The sequence below is a fragment of the Delphinus delphis genome, chromosome 20 (assembly GCF_949987515.2).
Source record: "Delphinus delphis chromosome 20, mDelDel1.2, whole genome shotgun sequence".
NCBI lineage: Eukaryota > Metazoa > Chordata > Mammalia > Artiodactyla > Delphinidae > Delphinus > Delphinus delphis.
The window spans coordinates 11,436,284-11,449,744 of NC_082702.1; the positions used below are offsets into that span (position 1 = coordinate 11,436,284).

At 43.3% G+C, this 13,461-nt stretch overlaps 1 protein-coding gene across 1 annotated transcript; it reads left to right on the forward strand.

Moving 5' to 3' along the window:
* The first annotated feature begins 1,000 nt into the window (after window positions 1-1,000).
* Window positions 1,001-12,571, forward strand: CXCL17 (C-X-C motif chemokine ligand 17). Its single transcript, XM_060000582.1, has 5 exons — window positions 1,001-1,019; window positions 1,269-1,558; window positions 8,649-8,729; window positions 9,367-9,468; window positions 12,162-12,571. Exons 2-5 carry the CDS (start codon window positions 1,480-1,482, stop codon window positions 12,257-12,259), a joined length of 360 nt encoding a protein of 119 aa, XP_059856565.1. The 5' UTR covers window positions 1,001-1,019; window positions 1,269-1,479; the 3' UTR covers window positions 12,260-12,571.
* The last annotated feature ends 890 nt before the right edge of the window (window positions 12,572-13,461 follow it).

Genomic DNA, 13,461 nt, shown 5'->3' on the forward strand with positions numbered 1-13,461 from the left:
GTGGGGAAACCAAATAACAGTGGGAAAATGGTTATTTCTCCCACTTTCCCCTTACCTCCTTCCTGAAGGGGGAACTTTGTAAGTCACAAAGACTGTGCTTACACAACTAAAGTTCTCAAGACGAGCTCTAATTAGTTGTCAATATTAACAAGAGAAGAGTCTGACTCTTTTCCAGGGAGAAGCCACATCGGTGGTTTACATCAGACCAAGCGCAGACCGAGCCTCCAACTCGAGGACAATCTCCACTGCCTAGCACAGTGCCTGCCGCCTGCAGATGCTTTATAAACTTTGTAGTAGCAAAGTCTACAATCAACCCTCCAACATGTCCATAGGCAGAAATAATCTGAAATTGAGAGGGTAAGAATGAGCAAACAAAAACCATGCCTGGCCTCTTCCCTCCTCTTGGCTGGAACAAAAGTCACACCACCTTTACTCACTCCTGCCTGGAGGAGCCAGGGAGGACTTCCTGTTAACCTTCCCCTCAGCCCCATAAATATCACCCAGCACTTAAGCCCAGCCTCCCCCCGTCTTCGAGCCCATTTCCTGAAGCCTCTGGAATGAGTCACACTCAGTAAGTGCTGGTATTGTGTACCCTCGATGTTTGCTCCAAGTAGTATCACCTCCTTGCGCTTTGGACTGTTTCCAGACAAGGTCTGAAACAAGAGCCCCAGCAGCCTGGGCAAACACCTTCCCCGCTGTGGTTCCTGTTCCTCAAACCCTCTTGGACATGAAGCCTTGAGGGTCTTCCACCAACCCAGTTCCCTCTCCTTTAGGCGGGAGCCACGAGCCCACAGCCACCTGCCTGACCAACAAGGAGGCCTGCTTTGACCCGGTGCTCCAGGCCAGGGTTCGGGGCAAGAGAGAAGAGCCTCTCCTCCTTGATCCTCTCTGCTTACCTCCTTACATGGCCACGGAATTGGAGGAAATTGTAAACAGTGGGGACACAGCAACTTCCCAAACAACACTGCTATCGCTGATCCAAGGATGGGAGTGGGGAGGACAGAGGGGAAACACGCCGTGTGAGTCTCTCTTTGCCAGCCCTTAGCACTCTCTTTCCTGCCAGATACTAAGCTAGAAAATGTCACTCACATGTATTAGGAAATTCAAACAAGGAAAAAGACTTGGGGAAGAAATCATAGCACACTGGCGGGTAGGGAGGCGGGAGGGAGGACGGGAGGGGCTGAGAACTGCTGCCAAGTTATCAGTCGCCCTCCCTTGTTCCTAAGAATATGCTTCACTCCTTCTCTTTGGCCACCTTTACCTTCCAGATTCCCATAAATCACATGGTCCAGTTACCTAATGAGACCAGCGTCACTTGGCCGTTCTCACCCTCTAGTGGGAACACTGGCCTGGGAGTAAGGCTCAGACCCCCAAGCCACGTACCACGCACGGCCTGAGCCACTCCAAGAACTCGGGACCCTCTCACTGGGAACCTTCCACACACTCTTCAAGCAACGCACAGCAGCACCAACAGTTGAAATGAAAGTTCTAATCTCTTCCCTCCTTCTGTTGCTGCCGCTAATGCTGGTGTCCACGGTCCGCAGCAGCTCAAATACAGGTAAAAAAAATTTTCTTTTTTTCTATGAAAGATAAAGAGGGGGGAGAAACATGGCAAAACAGAAAAGAACGTGACCACACATGCAGTAAAATGTAGCCCCTTTAGGTTACAGGGATTAGGGGCAAGTTAGCCTGTCTCAGTGCCTGTTTCTTCACTTACAAAAAGGAAAGAACTGTACATAAATCCAAAGAGTGTTGTGAGAGTTAAAGAAGCCCGTGTGTATGGAAGTGTCTGCAACTGTAGCTGGCGGGGGAGAAAAAAATAATGGTCCAACAAAGATTTGCTGCCTCACCTGCCCCCCAGTCCCTGTTCTAGAGAGTAATGAATGTCCCCAGGGCCAGGCTTGGAGGCAGTGGTGGGAGGGTGTTGAAGGCAACTGTACAACCACAGACAGTAAGTCATCCTCGACTGTATTCGTTACAGTGCACCAGATGTGCCCCAACAATTTTTAATGCTGTTTCACGGTACGGTGATAAACTAGAAAAATCACACCACCAGGTAGTACCCATGATTGAAACTGTAGGCACACCAAGCCCTGTTTGAACAGCTCACCTTTGGGAAGCAGACCCTGGGTTAGGGGCTCCGAATCGGCTCCACTTTTCACTACAGCTGAAGTGGCCTAGCCCTTAGCAGAACAGCTGTGCAGAAGAGACCTCATCCCGACCTATGTCTGCTCTCGAGGGGAACATCTCCCCAAGGGCTACTTTGAGGTGAAATAGCTTTGTTATATACTGAGCATCAACTCTGTCCTAAAATCAGGAGTTCTCCCTACTCCACCCCAATTTCCAACGTTCCCTCCCTTACAGAGAGAGCTCTCTGGAAGCTGCTGGGCCCCCCAGCCCTGGGGCCTAGACCACCATTCTGGAAGCGAAGGCTTTTCCACCACTAGGACAGACACCAAGGCTAGAGTCCTCAGCCTGGATTCCAAGCTGCAGCCACAGCTGCCTTTCCAGTCCAGCCCTCCTCGCACTAAGTGCTCTGTGCTCCACTCAGCTAGGCCTCGGGCTGCTCCCGAGCTGCTCCTGTGCTTTCCCACCAGCTCAGCTTCGCTCACAAAACCCACCCCAAGCCCCCTCCTCCCACAGCCTCCCTTGATTCGTCCCAGGACCACATGTGAGCCCTCCCGCCTGTGAACAAGCTTAACCCTAACTCGACTCTCTGCCCTTTTCATGTTCTACCTTAAGTTGAGGTGTTGGTGTGCCTCTCCCACCTCCACCCCTGCCCTTCTACACTGTAACCTCCCCTCTGGCACAATCTGGTGTATTGTTTCCACATCCCTCACACTATCCCGCACGGTGCTCAGTAAATATTCGCAAAGTGAAAGAATAAATCCTCAGGTTTCTGAGCTCAAAATGTTGCCCTTAGGAGACTCGACACCCGCATTTCATAGCAGGCCCACTGACATTAGGGCTGGATAATTCCTTGTTGTGAGGGTGGGGGGGCTGTTCTGTGCTTTGTAACCTGTTTAACAACATCCATGTGGCCTCCACCTGCTAGAAGCCAAGAGCAGCCTCTCCCCTACCACCCTGCCCCGCCCAGTTAGTACAGCCAAAAATAGCTCCAGATATTGCCAAATGTCCCCTGGAGGGGGAACCACTGCCCAGTGGGGTCACTGCTCTCTACCAATAATTCTCAAACATGGCGACACGTTTAGACTCACCTGGACCTTGAGACTCAGACTTGCATTGAGGGGAACCGCGATCCAAATCCTGGCTCCATCACTTACTTTGAAACCCTGGACAAGATGCTTAACATTTTTCAGCCTCAGTTTTATCTTCTTAAAATGAATAAAATACCACTTAGCGTGTGCAACTGTTGTGAAGAGTAAACTATGGATAATGTGAACCTAATAAGGGTTCAGTAAATGGACTGAGTAAAATTTCTAAAGTACCTACTAAGGCACAGGAACAACGAACTAGGGAAAGCTCACTGAGCTGCCAGGTGGCGCGATTACAAACCAGAGGGGACCGGTGGTGGCTAGGCTCAATTTTTGTTTCCCAGGCAAGGGGAGTTTGCAATGATGGACCAAGTCTGGCAAGAAGAAATAAAACACTACACAACCCTCCCGCCCAAAAATTCTCCAAATAAAATCTGATCTTGCTTTATCTCTTCAAATAACCACATACATGTTTAATATGCTTTTCACAGGGAAGAGGAAAAAAAAAGAGAACCGATGACAATGTTAAGAAATAAATTACTTACAATAATAGAATACTCATTCCTTGTAAGATTACTTATTAATTATAAAATTATTTATAATAAATAGCTCCCATGTGTTAAACAATCCTATGTGGCAGGCTTCTCCTAAACACTTTATACATACTACTTCATTGTGTCCTCACAGAAATGTAGTGTACTTTTTTATTTTTAACTTTTCATTTTTCAGACTTAAAAATGTTGTGAAAAGAATCAGAGTTCCAATAGATCCAAAAACCCCCACACAGTTTTTTTCATAGCCATAATATGATTATCAAAACCAGAAAATTAGCAATGATACAATACTATGAACTAATGTACGAATTTTCAGAATTTGCTAATCATCCATTGACGTCCTTTTCCTGGTCAGAATCCAATCCAGGATCCTACACTGAAGAAAGGCATCATCTCTCCTGGTCTCCTCCAATCTAGGCACGTTCTCAGCTCTCCTTGTCTTTCAGGACCCTGACATTTTTAAGAGTACTGTCAGTTATTTTGTAGAATGTGCCTCAATTTGGGCTTATCTGATGTTTCCTCATGACTAAATTCAGATTATGCATTTCTGGCACTAATACCACAGAAGCGATACTTGCCTTCTCAGTGCAGCACATCAGAAGGCCCACGAGAACAGTATCTCTCATGATGGGTGATGTTACGTTTGAACACTGCTTAAGGTGGTGTCCATAAAGGTACTATTTTCTCATTGTAGTTAATAAGTATCCTGTGGAGAGATACTTTGAGACTATGCAAATAGCCTGTTTCTTCTCATCATATTTTTGCCCGTTAATTTTTAAAATCCATTGATGATTCTTGCCTACAACAGGTATTATAGAGTCTTAGCAAAGCAGTGATTTTCTATTTCCATCATTCCTTCTGCATTTATTAATTAAGATTCTACTATAAGAAAGAGCTGTTCCTTCTTTCCCATTTATTTAGGTATACCATTATTTATTTTTATAAGTAAAGACTTGGGGATATTTGTGGATTATAATCTATTACTATCCTTATTCACCACGTCGCTCATATTGTCCCAAAGCTGGCCACTGAGCTCCAGGTGGCTTTGGTGTCTTTTTTTTTTTTTTTTTTTCGGGTGGGGATACGCGGGCCTCTCTCCGCTGCGGCCTCTCCCGTTGCGGAGCACAGGCTCCGGACGCGCAGGACCAGTGGCCATGGCTCATGGGCCCAGCCGCTCCGCGGCATGTGGGATCCTCCCGGACCGGGGCACGAACCCGCGTCCCCTGCATGGGCAGGCGGACTCCCAACCACTGCGCCACCAGGGAAGCCCTTTGGTGTCTTTTTGACATGTCATTTCTTTAGCAGTTCCTGACTTTCTCACACCACGAGATGTTCCAGCCTCATCTTGTACTTCCCTTCCGCAGCCCTGGCGTCATCCATTTGTCCACGGAGCCCTGGTTCCTTTCATGAGGGAATGATATTCACAAACCTTGGGCACTAGGTATTGCCCATGGCTACTAGGGCTATTGCGTCTAGGTCCTCTGGTGGACAGATGTGTGCATACACACACCAATGTACTTTTTTTAGCCCCGTTTTATTGGATTGGGCAAAAAGTTCATGCGGGTAAGATGTTACCAAAAACCCGAACAAACATTTTGGCCAATCCAATACAAATTATGTAAATGAGGCACAGAAAAGGTAAGCAGCTTGTCCAAAATCACAATGCTAGTAAGTAGCGGAAATGAGAAGTCAAAATAATAATAGAGCTACTGCAAAACCTAACAAGTGGAAGTAACTTCTTTACACATCCAAGTCAGCAAAAAGCAGTAAGCCTAATACTCCAGCATAGACACTCCCTTTGGGAAATAACTAGAAGTCTGCAATAATAACCACAATAATACCCATCGTGTACTGAGCACCTATTTGGGCCCCAGGCCCCAGTAGCTCCTTTATTCCTAACAACACTGCAAGGTGGATACTAATATCCACTCTTTACAAACCAGAGAACCAAAGATCGTAGAAGCTAAGTGACTTCTCTAAGACTACATAGTTAACTGACAGAGCAAGCAGTTGACCCCAGGTCTGTCAGGATATAAAGTCCATGCTATTCTACTGTATTAATATTATCCAAAGCTGATTTTACGTAGAACAGAAATAAGCTTTTACCTTAATAGTTATATGTTTATTTTAATGCATGTTAGGAGAACAATCTAAGCATGTATAAACCCATAATCTCACAGATAACATTGCATAGGATGAAGCTCTTACGTAAATTAAATTTATTTAGAAAAAAGTATCAAGTAAATAGTAGAAAAGGTGGTATAAGTTATAGCAAAAATCATTAAGGTGGTCCAAAAATGTCTGACTGACACTTGGAGGACATAATATTATAGTAATACCTTCGTTTTCAGTTACAGCATGAAGTTAGGGTCATGTAGGGCTGCAGAAAGAACAGCAGACTACGAGCCTTGGACCAAGGTTTTAGCTCCAGGTGTGTCACCATTACCTTTGTGAACTTGGGCATTTCATTTGCTTTCTCTAGGCCTCAGTTTTCTCACCTGAAACTAAGAGATGGTGATTTAGTTAATTAGTACAATGCTTTAAAAACAACTTGGTAATGATATCAAGAAACATAAAACTGTTCATAACTTTTGACCCAGTAATTCCATTTTGGGAAATCTTGCCCAAGGCAGCAATCCAACATTTGGAAAACGGTTACAAGCACAAAGAAATTTATCAATCTCCAAAAATAAAACAATCTAAATATTCAGCAATGAGAGAAGAGTTAAATAATCGGAAACACATATACTTGAGAGTGTTAGTCAGTCATTCAAAATGTCTGTTATAAATGTTGTAGGAAAACAAAGGAACAAGCTTATAAAGTGAACAAAAAGAAATTGGCTCACATACTATGGTTATCACTTCATTTAAAAATTATATGCAGGGACTTCCCTGGTGGCGCAGTGGTTATGAATCCACCTGCCGGTGCAGGGGACACAGGTTCAAGACCTAGTCCAGGAAGATCCCACATGCCGCGGAGCAACTAAGCCCGTGTGCCACAACTACTGAGCTTGCGTGCCACAACTACTGAAGCCTGCGCACCTAGAGCCCGTGATCCACAACAAGAGAAGCCACTGCAATGAGAAGCCCACACACCACGACGAAGAGTAGCCCCCGCTCGCCGCAACTAGAGAAAGCCTGTGGGCAGCAACAAAGACCCAACGCAGCCAAAAATAAATAAATTAAATTAATTAATTTAAAAAAATTATATGCAGTTAACACACCAAAATTCCAACAGCTGATAAGGGTAAAGATTTCTTCATTTTTACTTTACAAATTTTCTCTAATATAGTTATATTGCATTAAAAATGAAAAAGAAAAACTTCTCAGTGAAGGGGTTCCACTAATGATCTCCAAGTTTCCTTCTGGCTCTAATATTCTGTGGTTTTTCTCTGGAACCAGAAGTAGAGATCAGGTGACAGTGATATAGTAGAAAAGTTTAGACAGCTGGGGTTATGCCCGTTGAAATTACTTTAACGCCACTCCAAATAGCACACGAAAACACTTGGAAACCAGCACTTGGAGAAATGATGCAACACCCTTCATCTGTGTGGCAGGAAGGGCAGAAAGAGTTTGGGAAATAGGAGAGCGGGATTGAACCGGATGCTGCTCTAAGGGCCCTCTCTGGACAACTTGTTCATCCGCTTATCAAACAAACATTTACCACGTGTCTACCATGTGTCAGGAGCCATGTAGCTGAATGACCACTGAGCCATTGGTTCAGAGTCTAGTGAGGAAGAAAAATTTTTAGTTTGCTAGGACCACCATAACAAAATACCACGGACTGGGAGGCTTAAACAACAGCAACTTATTTTCTCACAATTCTGGTGGCTGGAAGTCAAAGATCAATGTGTCAGCAACTTTGGTTTCTTCTGAGGGCTCTCTCCTCGCCTTACAGATGGCCATCTCCTTGCTATTTCCTCACCTGGTCATTCCTCTGTGCATGTACATGCCTGGTGTCTCTTTGTGCGCCCAAATCTCTTCTCCTTATAAGGACTCCAGTCAGATTGGATTAGAGCCCAACCATCAGGGCCTCATTTTAACTTAATCATCTCTACAAAGGCCCTATCCTCAAATACAGTCATTCTGAGTTATTAAGGGTTAGGACTTCGATGAATTTTAGGGGGACACAATTCAGTCCACAACACATTTCAAACAACAAACTATAACTGTGCAAGGATAGAGCTGTATTGAAATGTGACGGGGAACCATGGGAAACCGTAATTAATTCTGGCAGGAGATATGAGCAACTCCTGTACAGAGAAAGCATCATCTGGACCCAGTTCTAGTCCCAGAATCTCTATAAAACATCATACTTGATTGTCATAAAAATATTTTAGGTATCACAAAATGGGAATAAGATAGCATCAGGTGGTAAGACAGACTTGAATAGAGGCCAAAAGAGGAATGGATTTGTTGCAGAGGAACAAAGGTAAATACCATCCTCTTATAGTTGAACTGGGATTATGGATTCAAATACAACCGAGAACGTGGAGGTCTGGTGAAGCTCCTGACTGGTCTATGGAATAATCTACTCCTTGCTCTCATTCCTTAGGTCATGAGGATTTTAATATGTGTAGGGAGGGATCTTAATGGGGGGAGGTTGTAAGGTGTTGATTAACCCCTACCTATTGTCCTCTCTTCCATCCAGAAGCCATTCTTTCTCCACCTACCTCCAGCTAAGCTTTTCTCTAGGCCAGATTTTAAACCTCAATTCCTTATCCATTTAAAATACTCCTCTCTTGAAGCACCCTAGATCCCTGAGTAAAAAGGAAGAGCAACGGAGCTACGCTGACCTCGGTAGCACGATGATGCGGGACCAATTCTCTTGGTCCCTTCCCTTTCCAGTGACTGGAAGTGACCAGTTTTCTTCCTACAGGGATTGCCAGAGGCCATAGGGACCAACGCCAGGCTTCTGGGAGGTGGCTCCAGGACGGAGGCCAAGAATGTGAGTGCAAAGGTCAGTAATCCAGTATTGACAACAGCGATACGCCATCAGATCCCAGCTTGTTCCCCTGAATCCCTCTGGGACCGGAGCAGATGTTATCTGAGCTGACCTCACCCTCTCCCCTCTCCACAAGACCACCACATGCAGCACCAACACTTATTTTCTTCCTGAGTTTCATGTAAGAACCAGACTCCTCCAAGGTCCAGCGGGGAGCTGGCTGAATCTCTGGCTGCCCCCTCTCCCTTACCCTCTTTTCCCCAACAACACAGGGCTGCCTTCCAAGTCTTTCCTGGACCCCATTCTCAACCTTATTTTACTCACAGGTAAGACTTAAATCAGAGAGGCAAGCTTGCTTGAGGTAAAGCAGCCACTAAAAAGCAGACACCTAGGTCTTATTCCTCATTTTTCAGTCTCCCTAATGATACCCTGATGCCTCCTCCAAACCTGCCACCAAATCCTTGCCCATACAGGTCAGGCAAACAACTTAGAGACCCTGGTGCTCATATAACTGGATATCTTCACTGTGCTTGGTTGACCCTTTCCCACAGCCACTGCAGTATGAAAACGAATCGAGAGGCAAGGAAGATGGCAAGTAAAGCCCTGCCTCAAACTTATTAACCCTTCTAAGCAGCAACTCCCTTAATTTCAGATTGGTTCCTGAGAGCCCCTAAAAGAAAACTCATGGCAGTGCCCAGGCTGCCAAAGAAGCCGTGTCCCTGTGATCATTTCAAGGGCAGAGTGAAGAAAACCAGTAAGTTGCAAAAGAATGACCTTCCTTAAACCAGAGTCACTCTGTGGAATCAACTAGGGCTGAAGCAGGGGTTGTGAAGAGACAAGAGAAATGAAATGAAGACCAGGATAAGCACACTTCTCAGCCCTTTCTACTCAGTGTCAACTTGTGGGGAAATAGGAAGAGAAAGAAAAGCAAAATGCAATTCTCCTAATACTAGAGAGGCTTAACCAAATTCCTTAATGATAGAATGCCATTGCTTATCAAAGTGGAGGCAGATGGGGCTGTTGGGGACCGGTCATTGATCTCTGACAATGACACCGGTGTTGGTGTCAAACAAAATGTGATTCTTCCCTAGTCTAGGTATAAATAAATGTCATATAAAAAGAATATTGGCAAGAGGTAAACTGATTGATGTTATGATATTATCAAGAATGGGATGAATCTAGATCCTTATCACTGTTGACGGAGGTAAAATAATACTTGGTAGTACCTATCAAAAACTTAAATGTGTGGGGCTTCCCTGGTGGCGCAGTGGTTGAGAGTCCGCCTGCTGATGCAGGGGACACGGGTTCGTGCCCGGGTCCGGGAAGATCCCCCATGCCGCGGAGCGGCTGGGCCCGTGAGCCATGGCCGCTGGGCCTGTGCATCCAGAGCCTGTGCTCCGCAACGGGAGAGGCCGCAACACTGAGAGGCAAACTTAAATGTGTGTACCTTTTAACCAGTAATCTCACTTCAAGAAATCTCTAGTATAGAATATTAGCACGAATATTCAGATATATGTACAAGAATATTAATTATAGCAGTATTGTAGTGACAAATGAACATATTAAATGCTCATTATTAACAGACTTATAGTTTGTTCATTTTACAATGTATACAAATATCAAATTATGGTGTTGTACACCTGAAACTAATATAATGTTAGATGTCAGTTATACCTCAATAAAAAATTCATCAAGAACAAACTGGGCAGTTCTGCACTTGTCAAAAATAATTAGGTAGGTCATGTTGATTGGAAAGATGTCCACAATATATTAAGTGAATAAAAGGTGCAGAAGCCCCCTAGTTCAAGCCCATCACAAAAATAAATTTCAGTGAATTAAAGGTCTGAATTTGAAAGACAAACTTACAAGGGAATATTGGAGGCTATATTCATGACCTTGGGGTAGGAAAGGATTTCTTAAACAAGTAACAAAAATTATAAGTCATAAAGAAAAGATTAATAAATTTGACTTTATTGAAATTAAGAAATTTTGGTCATCAAAAGAAAATGACAAGAAGAAGAAGAGTAGGGGTATGTCTGCAAATATTAATATCGATAAAGGATTAATATTCAGACTGATAAGTAATTCCTATAGATCCATGAGAGGAAGGCAGGAAACACAACAAATAGGCAAAAGAGTTGAGTAGGCACTTCAGAGACAAGAAATCCAAATAGCTAATAAACATGTGAAATGGCACTCAACCCTTCTAGTAACTGAGAAAATATGAGTTAAAACCGAGCAGAGGGACTTCCCTGGTGGCGCAGTGATTAAGAATCTGCCTGCCAACGCAGGGGACATGGGTTCGAGCCCTGGTCCGGGAAGATCCCACATGCGCGGAGCAACTAAGCCCGTGCACCACAATTACTGAGCCTGCGCTCTAGAGCGCGTGCTCTACAACAAAAGAAGCCACCACAATGAGAAGCCCGCGCACCGCAACGAAGACCCAACGCACCCAAAAATAAATAAATAAATTTATTTTTTTAAAAAACAGATCACTCTACATCATAAGATTGGCAACAATTTTGAATTTTATTTTATTTATTTTTTTATACAGCAGGTTCTTATTAGTCATCCACTTTATACATATTAGTGTATATATGTCAATCCCAAGGATTGGCAACAATTTTAATGTCTGATAATTCCATGTATTGTCAGAGAGTAGAACAGAGAAACTATCATCTCCTGCTAAAGGGAGTGTAAATTGGTAAATCACTCTGAGAAAGTGCCGGTAGTTATCTACTAAAGTTTAATTTCTGTGACCAAGCAACTCCACTCTTAGCAATTCCATACTCAAAAGGAATGTTGCTTATGTACAGTGGAAGAAATGAACAAGGATTTCATAGCAGGATTGTTTATAACTATCCCAAACTGAAAATTGGTCAGTGAATAAATAAGTAGTAGTATATTTGAATATTATATATCTGTGAGAATGAACAATAATAAAGCAACATAATGTTGAGTAGAAGAGAAAAAATAAGCGAGAATAGTTATAGCATGATTTGATATACATAAAGTTTAAAATAAGGCAAAATTAAACTAAATTATATAGGAATGTATAAGTAGGTGGTAAAGCCATAAAGAAAAGAAAATAGACGTGCCATAATAAAAGATTTGTTAAAAAAATAATAAAAAAAAAGATTTGTTAAAGGAACATAGCAAAAACAATATGTATAGGATAAGCTCATTTTGTTTTTTAAAGTGAACTATTATGTTTATATACAAAAATATATGGAAAACTATATAGCAAACTAGTAACAACAGTTAGCTCTACAGAATGAGGAGTAGCAGCTGAGGTTGGGGCATCCTTTAACTTTTTACTGGATATACTTTTTCATTTTAATTTTTTCCATGGGATGAGTCTTACTTTTAACATTTTAAAAGCTCTCATAAAAAATAAATTCTAAAAATGTTTTTAACAGTAGTCTCTCCCTTTTCTTTTCACCCTAGGGCACCAAAGACACCACAAGAAGCCAACCAAACCCTCCAGAGCCTGCCAGCAATTTCTCAGACGATGTCAGCTGGCAAATTTTGCTCTGCCCTTATAGGAGCTCTGAGATCCCACCGTCCCGATAAAACATTCTGTCAACAAGGCAGTGAGCGCACCTAGAAGATGCTCTTCTTCCACCTCAAGCTCCCCATCCCTGTCCCTACTCCCTAAATCATCCCAAAAAGCATGTTCCCCAAGATTATTGCCCCCTCTAGTGGCTTCTTTTCTTGTCAGTCTTTTCCTGAGGCCTCCCCTTACCCAGGCTTAAATTTACTTACCGGGAATCTCTGATTGCCTAGCTGGTCCCACTGGGTCTTAAATACAACCAAGCAAGTAGTAAACAAAAGTCAATAAATATATTTAAATGTAATAGGTCAAAATCATTTTCAAATGGGGTCTGGAAACTCACATTCAATCCAGACAACCCACTTTACCCTGTTCATTCCAAACTCAATCCAGATTATACACACACCTCTATCCAACACCACCTTCAATCTCACTCCAGTTTCCAACTTTTTATTCTTTTACTCATTCAACAAACCTTTCTGAGGTAAGAGCTAGGTGGGGCAAAGAAAGCAGTTAAAGTAATGAATCAGACATTGTCCTACTAAAGATAATATAGGTTTAAAAAAAAAGAAAACCTGGCACCATTTCCTAGCACACAAAATGCCTCTAGTATTTATGATTATCATCATCACCATCATTAACGGTCATCTGACTGTAAGTTTCCAATCTACTACAGAAGACATATGTGCAGAGGCATAGTTGAAGGCTAGAGAGATGGTGTGGAAGATTTCAAATGCCACTCAAAACAGCTTCAAGATGTAAAAATGAGATGTCTTTCTTACTTTTATTTTCCTTTTTTTTTTTTTTTTTTTTTTTTTGCGGTACGCGGGCCTCTCACCGTTGTGGCCTCTCCCGTTGCGGAGCACAGGCTCTGGACATGCAGGCTCAGCGGCCATGGCTCATGGGCCCAGCCGCTCCGCGGCATGTGGGATCTTCCTGGACTGGGGCACAAACCCATGTCCCCTGCATCGGCAGGCGGACCCCCAACCACTGCGCCACCAGGGAAGCCCCAGTCTTTCTCATTTTTAAACATGGGAGTAAAATGATCAGAACGATAATAGAAGGAAATTAAAGTGGAAACCATTTGTATGAATGAATAAAGAGGAAACAATTACAACAGGGTAGCTCCTGCTTCCCTCTCTGACCCTTTCCTCAAACATCAGAAGGAGAGAACAGAAAAGGAACACTCCTCCA

Excerpts from the sequence above, each read along its gene's own strand:
- CXCL17 (XM_060000582.1), top strand. The coding sequence starts at position 1,480 with ATGAAAGTTCTAATCTCTTCCCTCCTTCTGTTGCTGCCGCTAATGCTG. Across the intron at positions 1,559-8,648 it reads CCGCAGCAGCTCAAATACAG|GGATTGCCAGAGGCCATAGG; the intron begins GTAAAAAAAATT and ends TTCTTCCTACAG. Across the intron at positions 8,730-9,366 it reads CCAAGAATGTGAGTGCAAAG|ATTGGTTCCTGAGAGCCCCT; the intron begins GTCAGTAATCCA and ends CCTTAATTTCAG.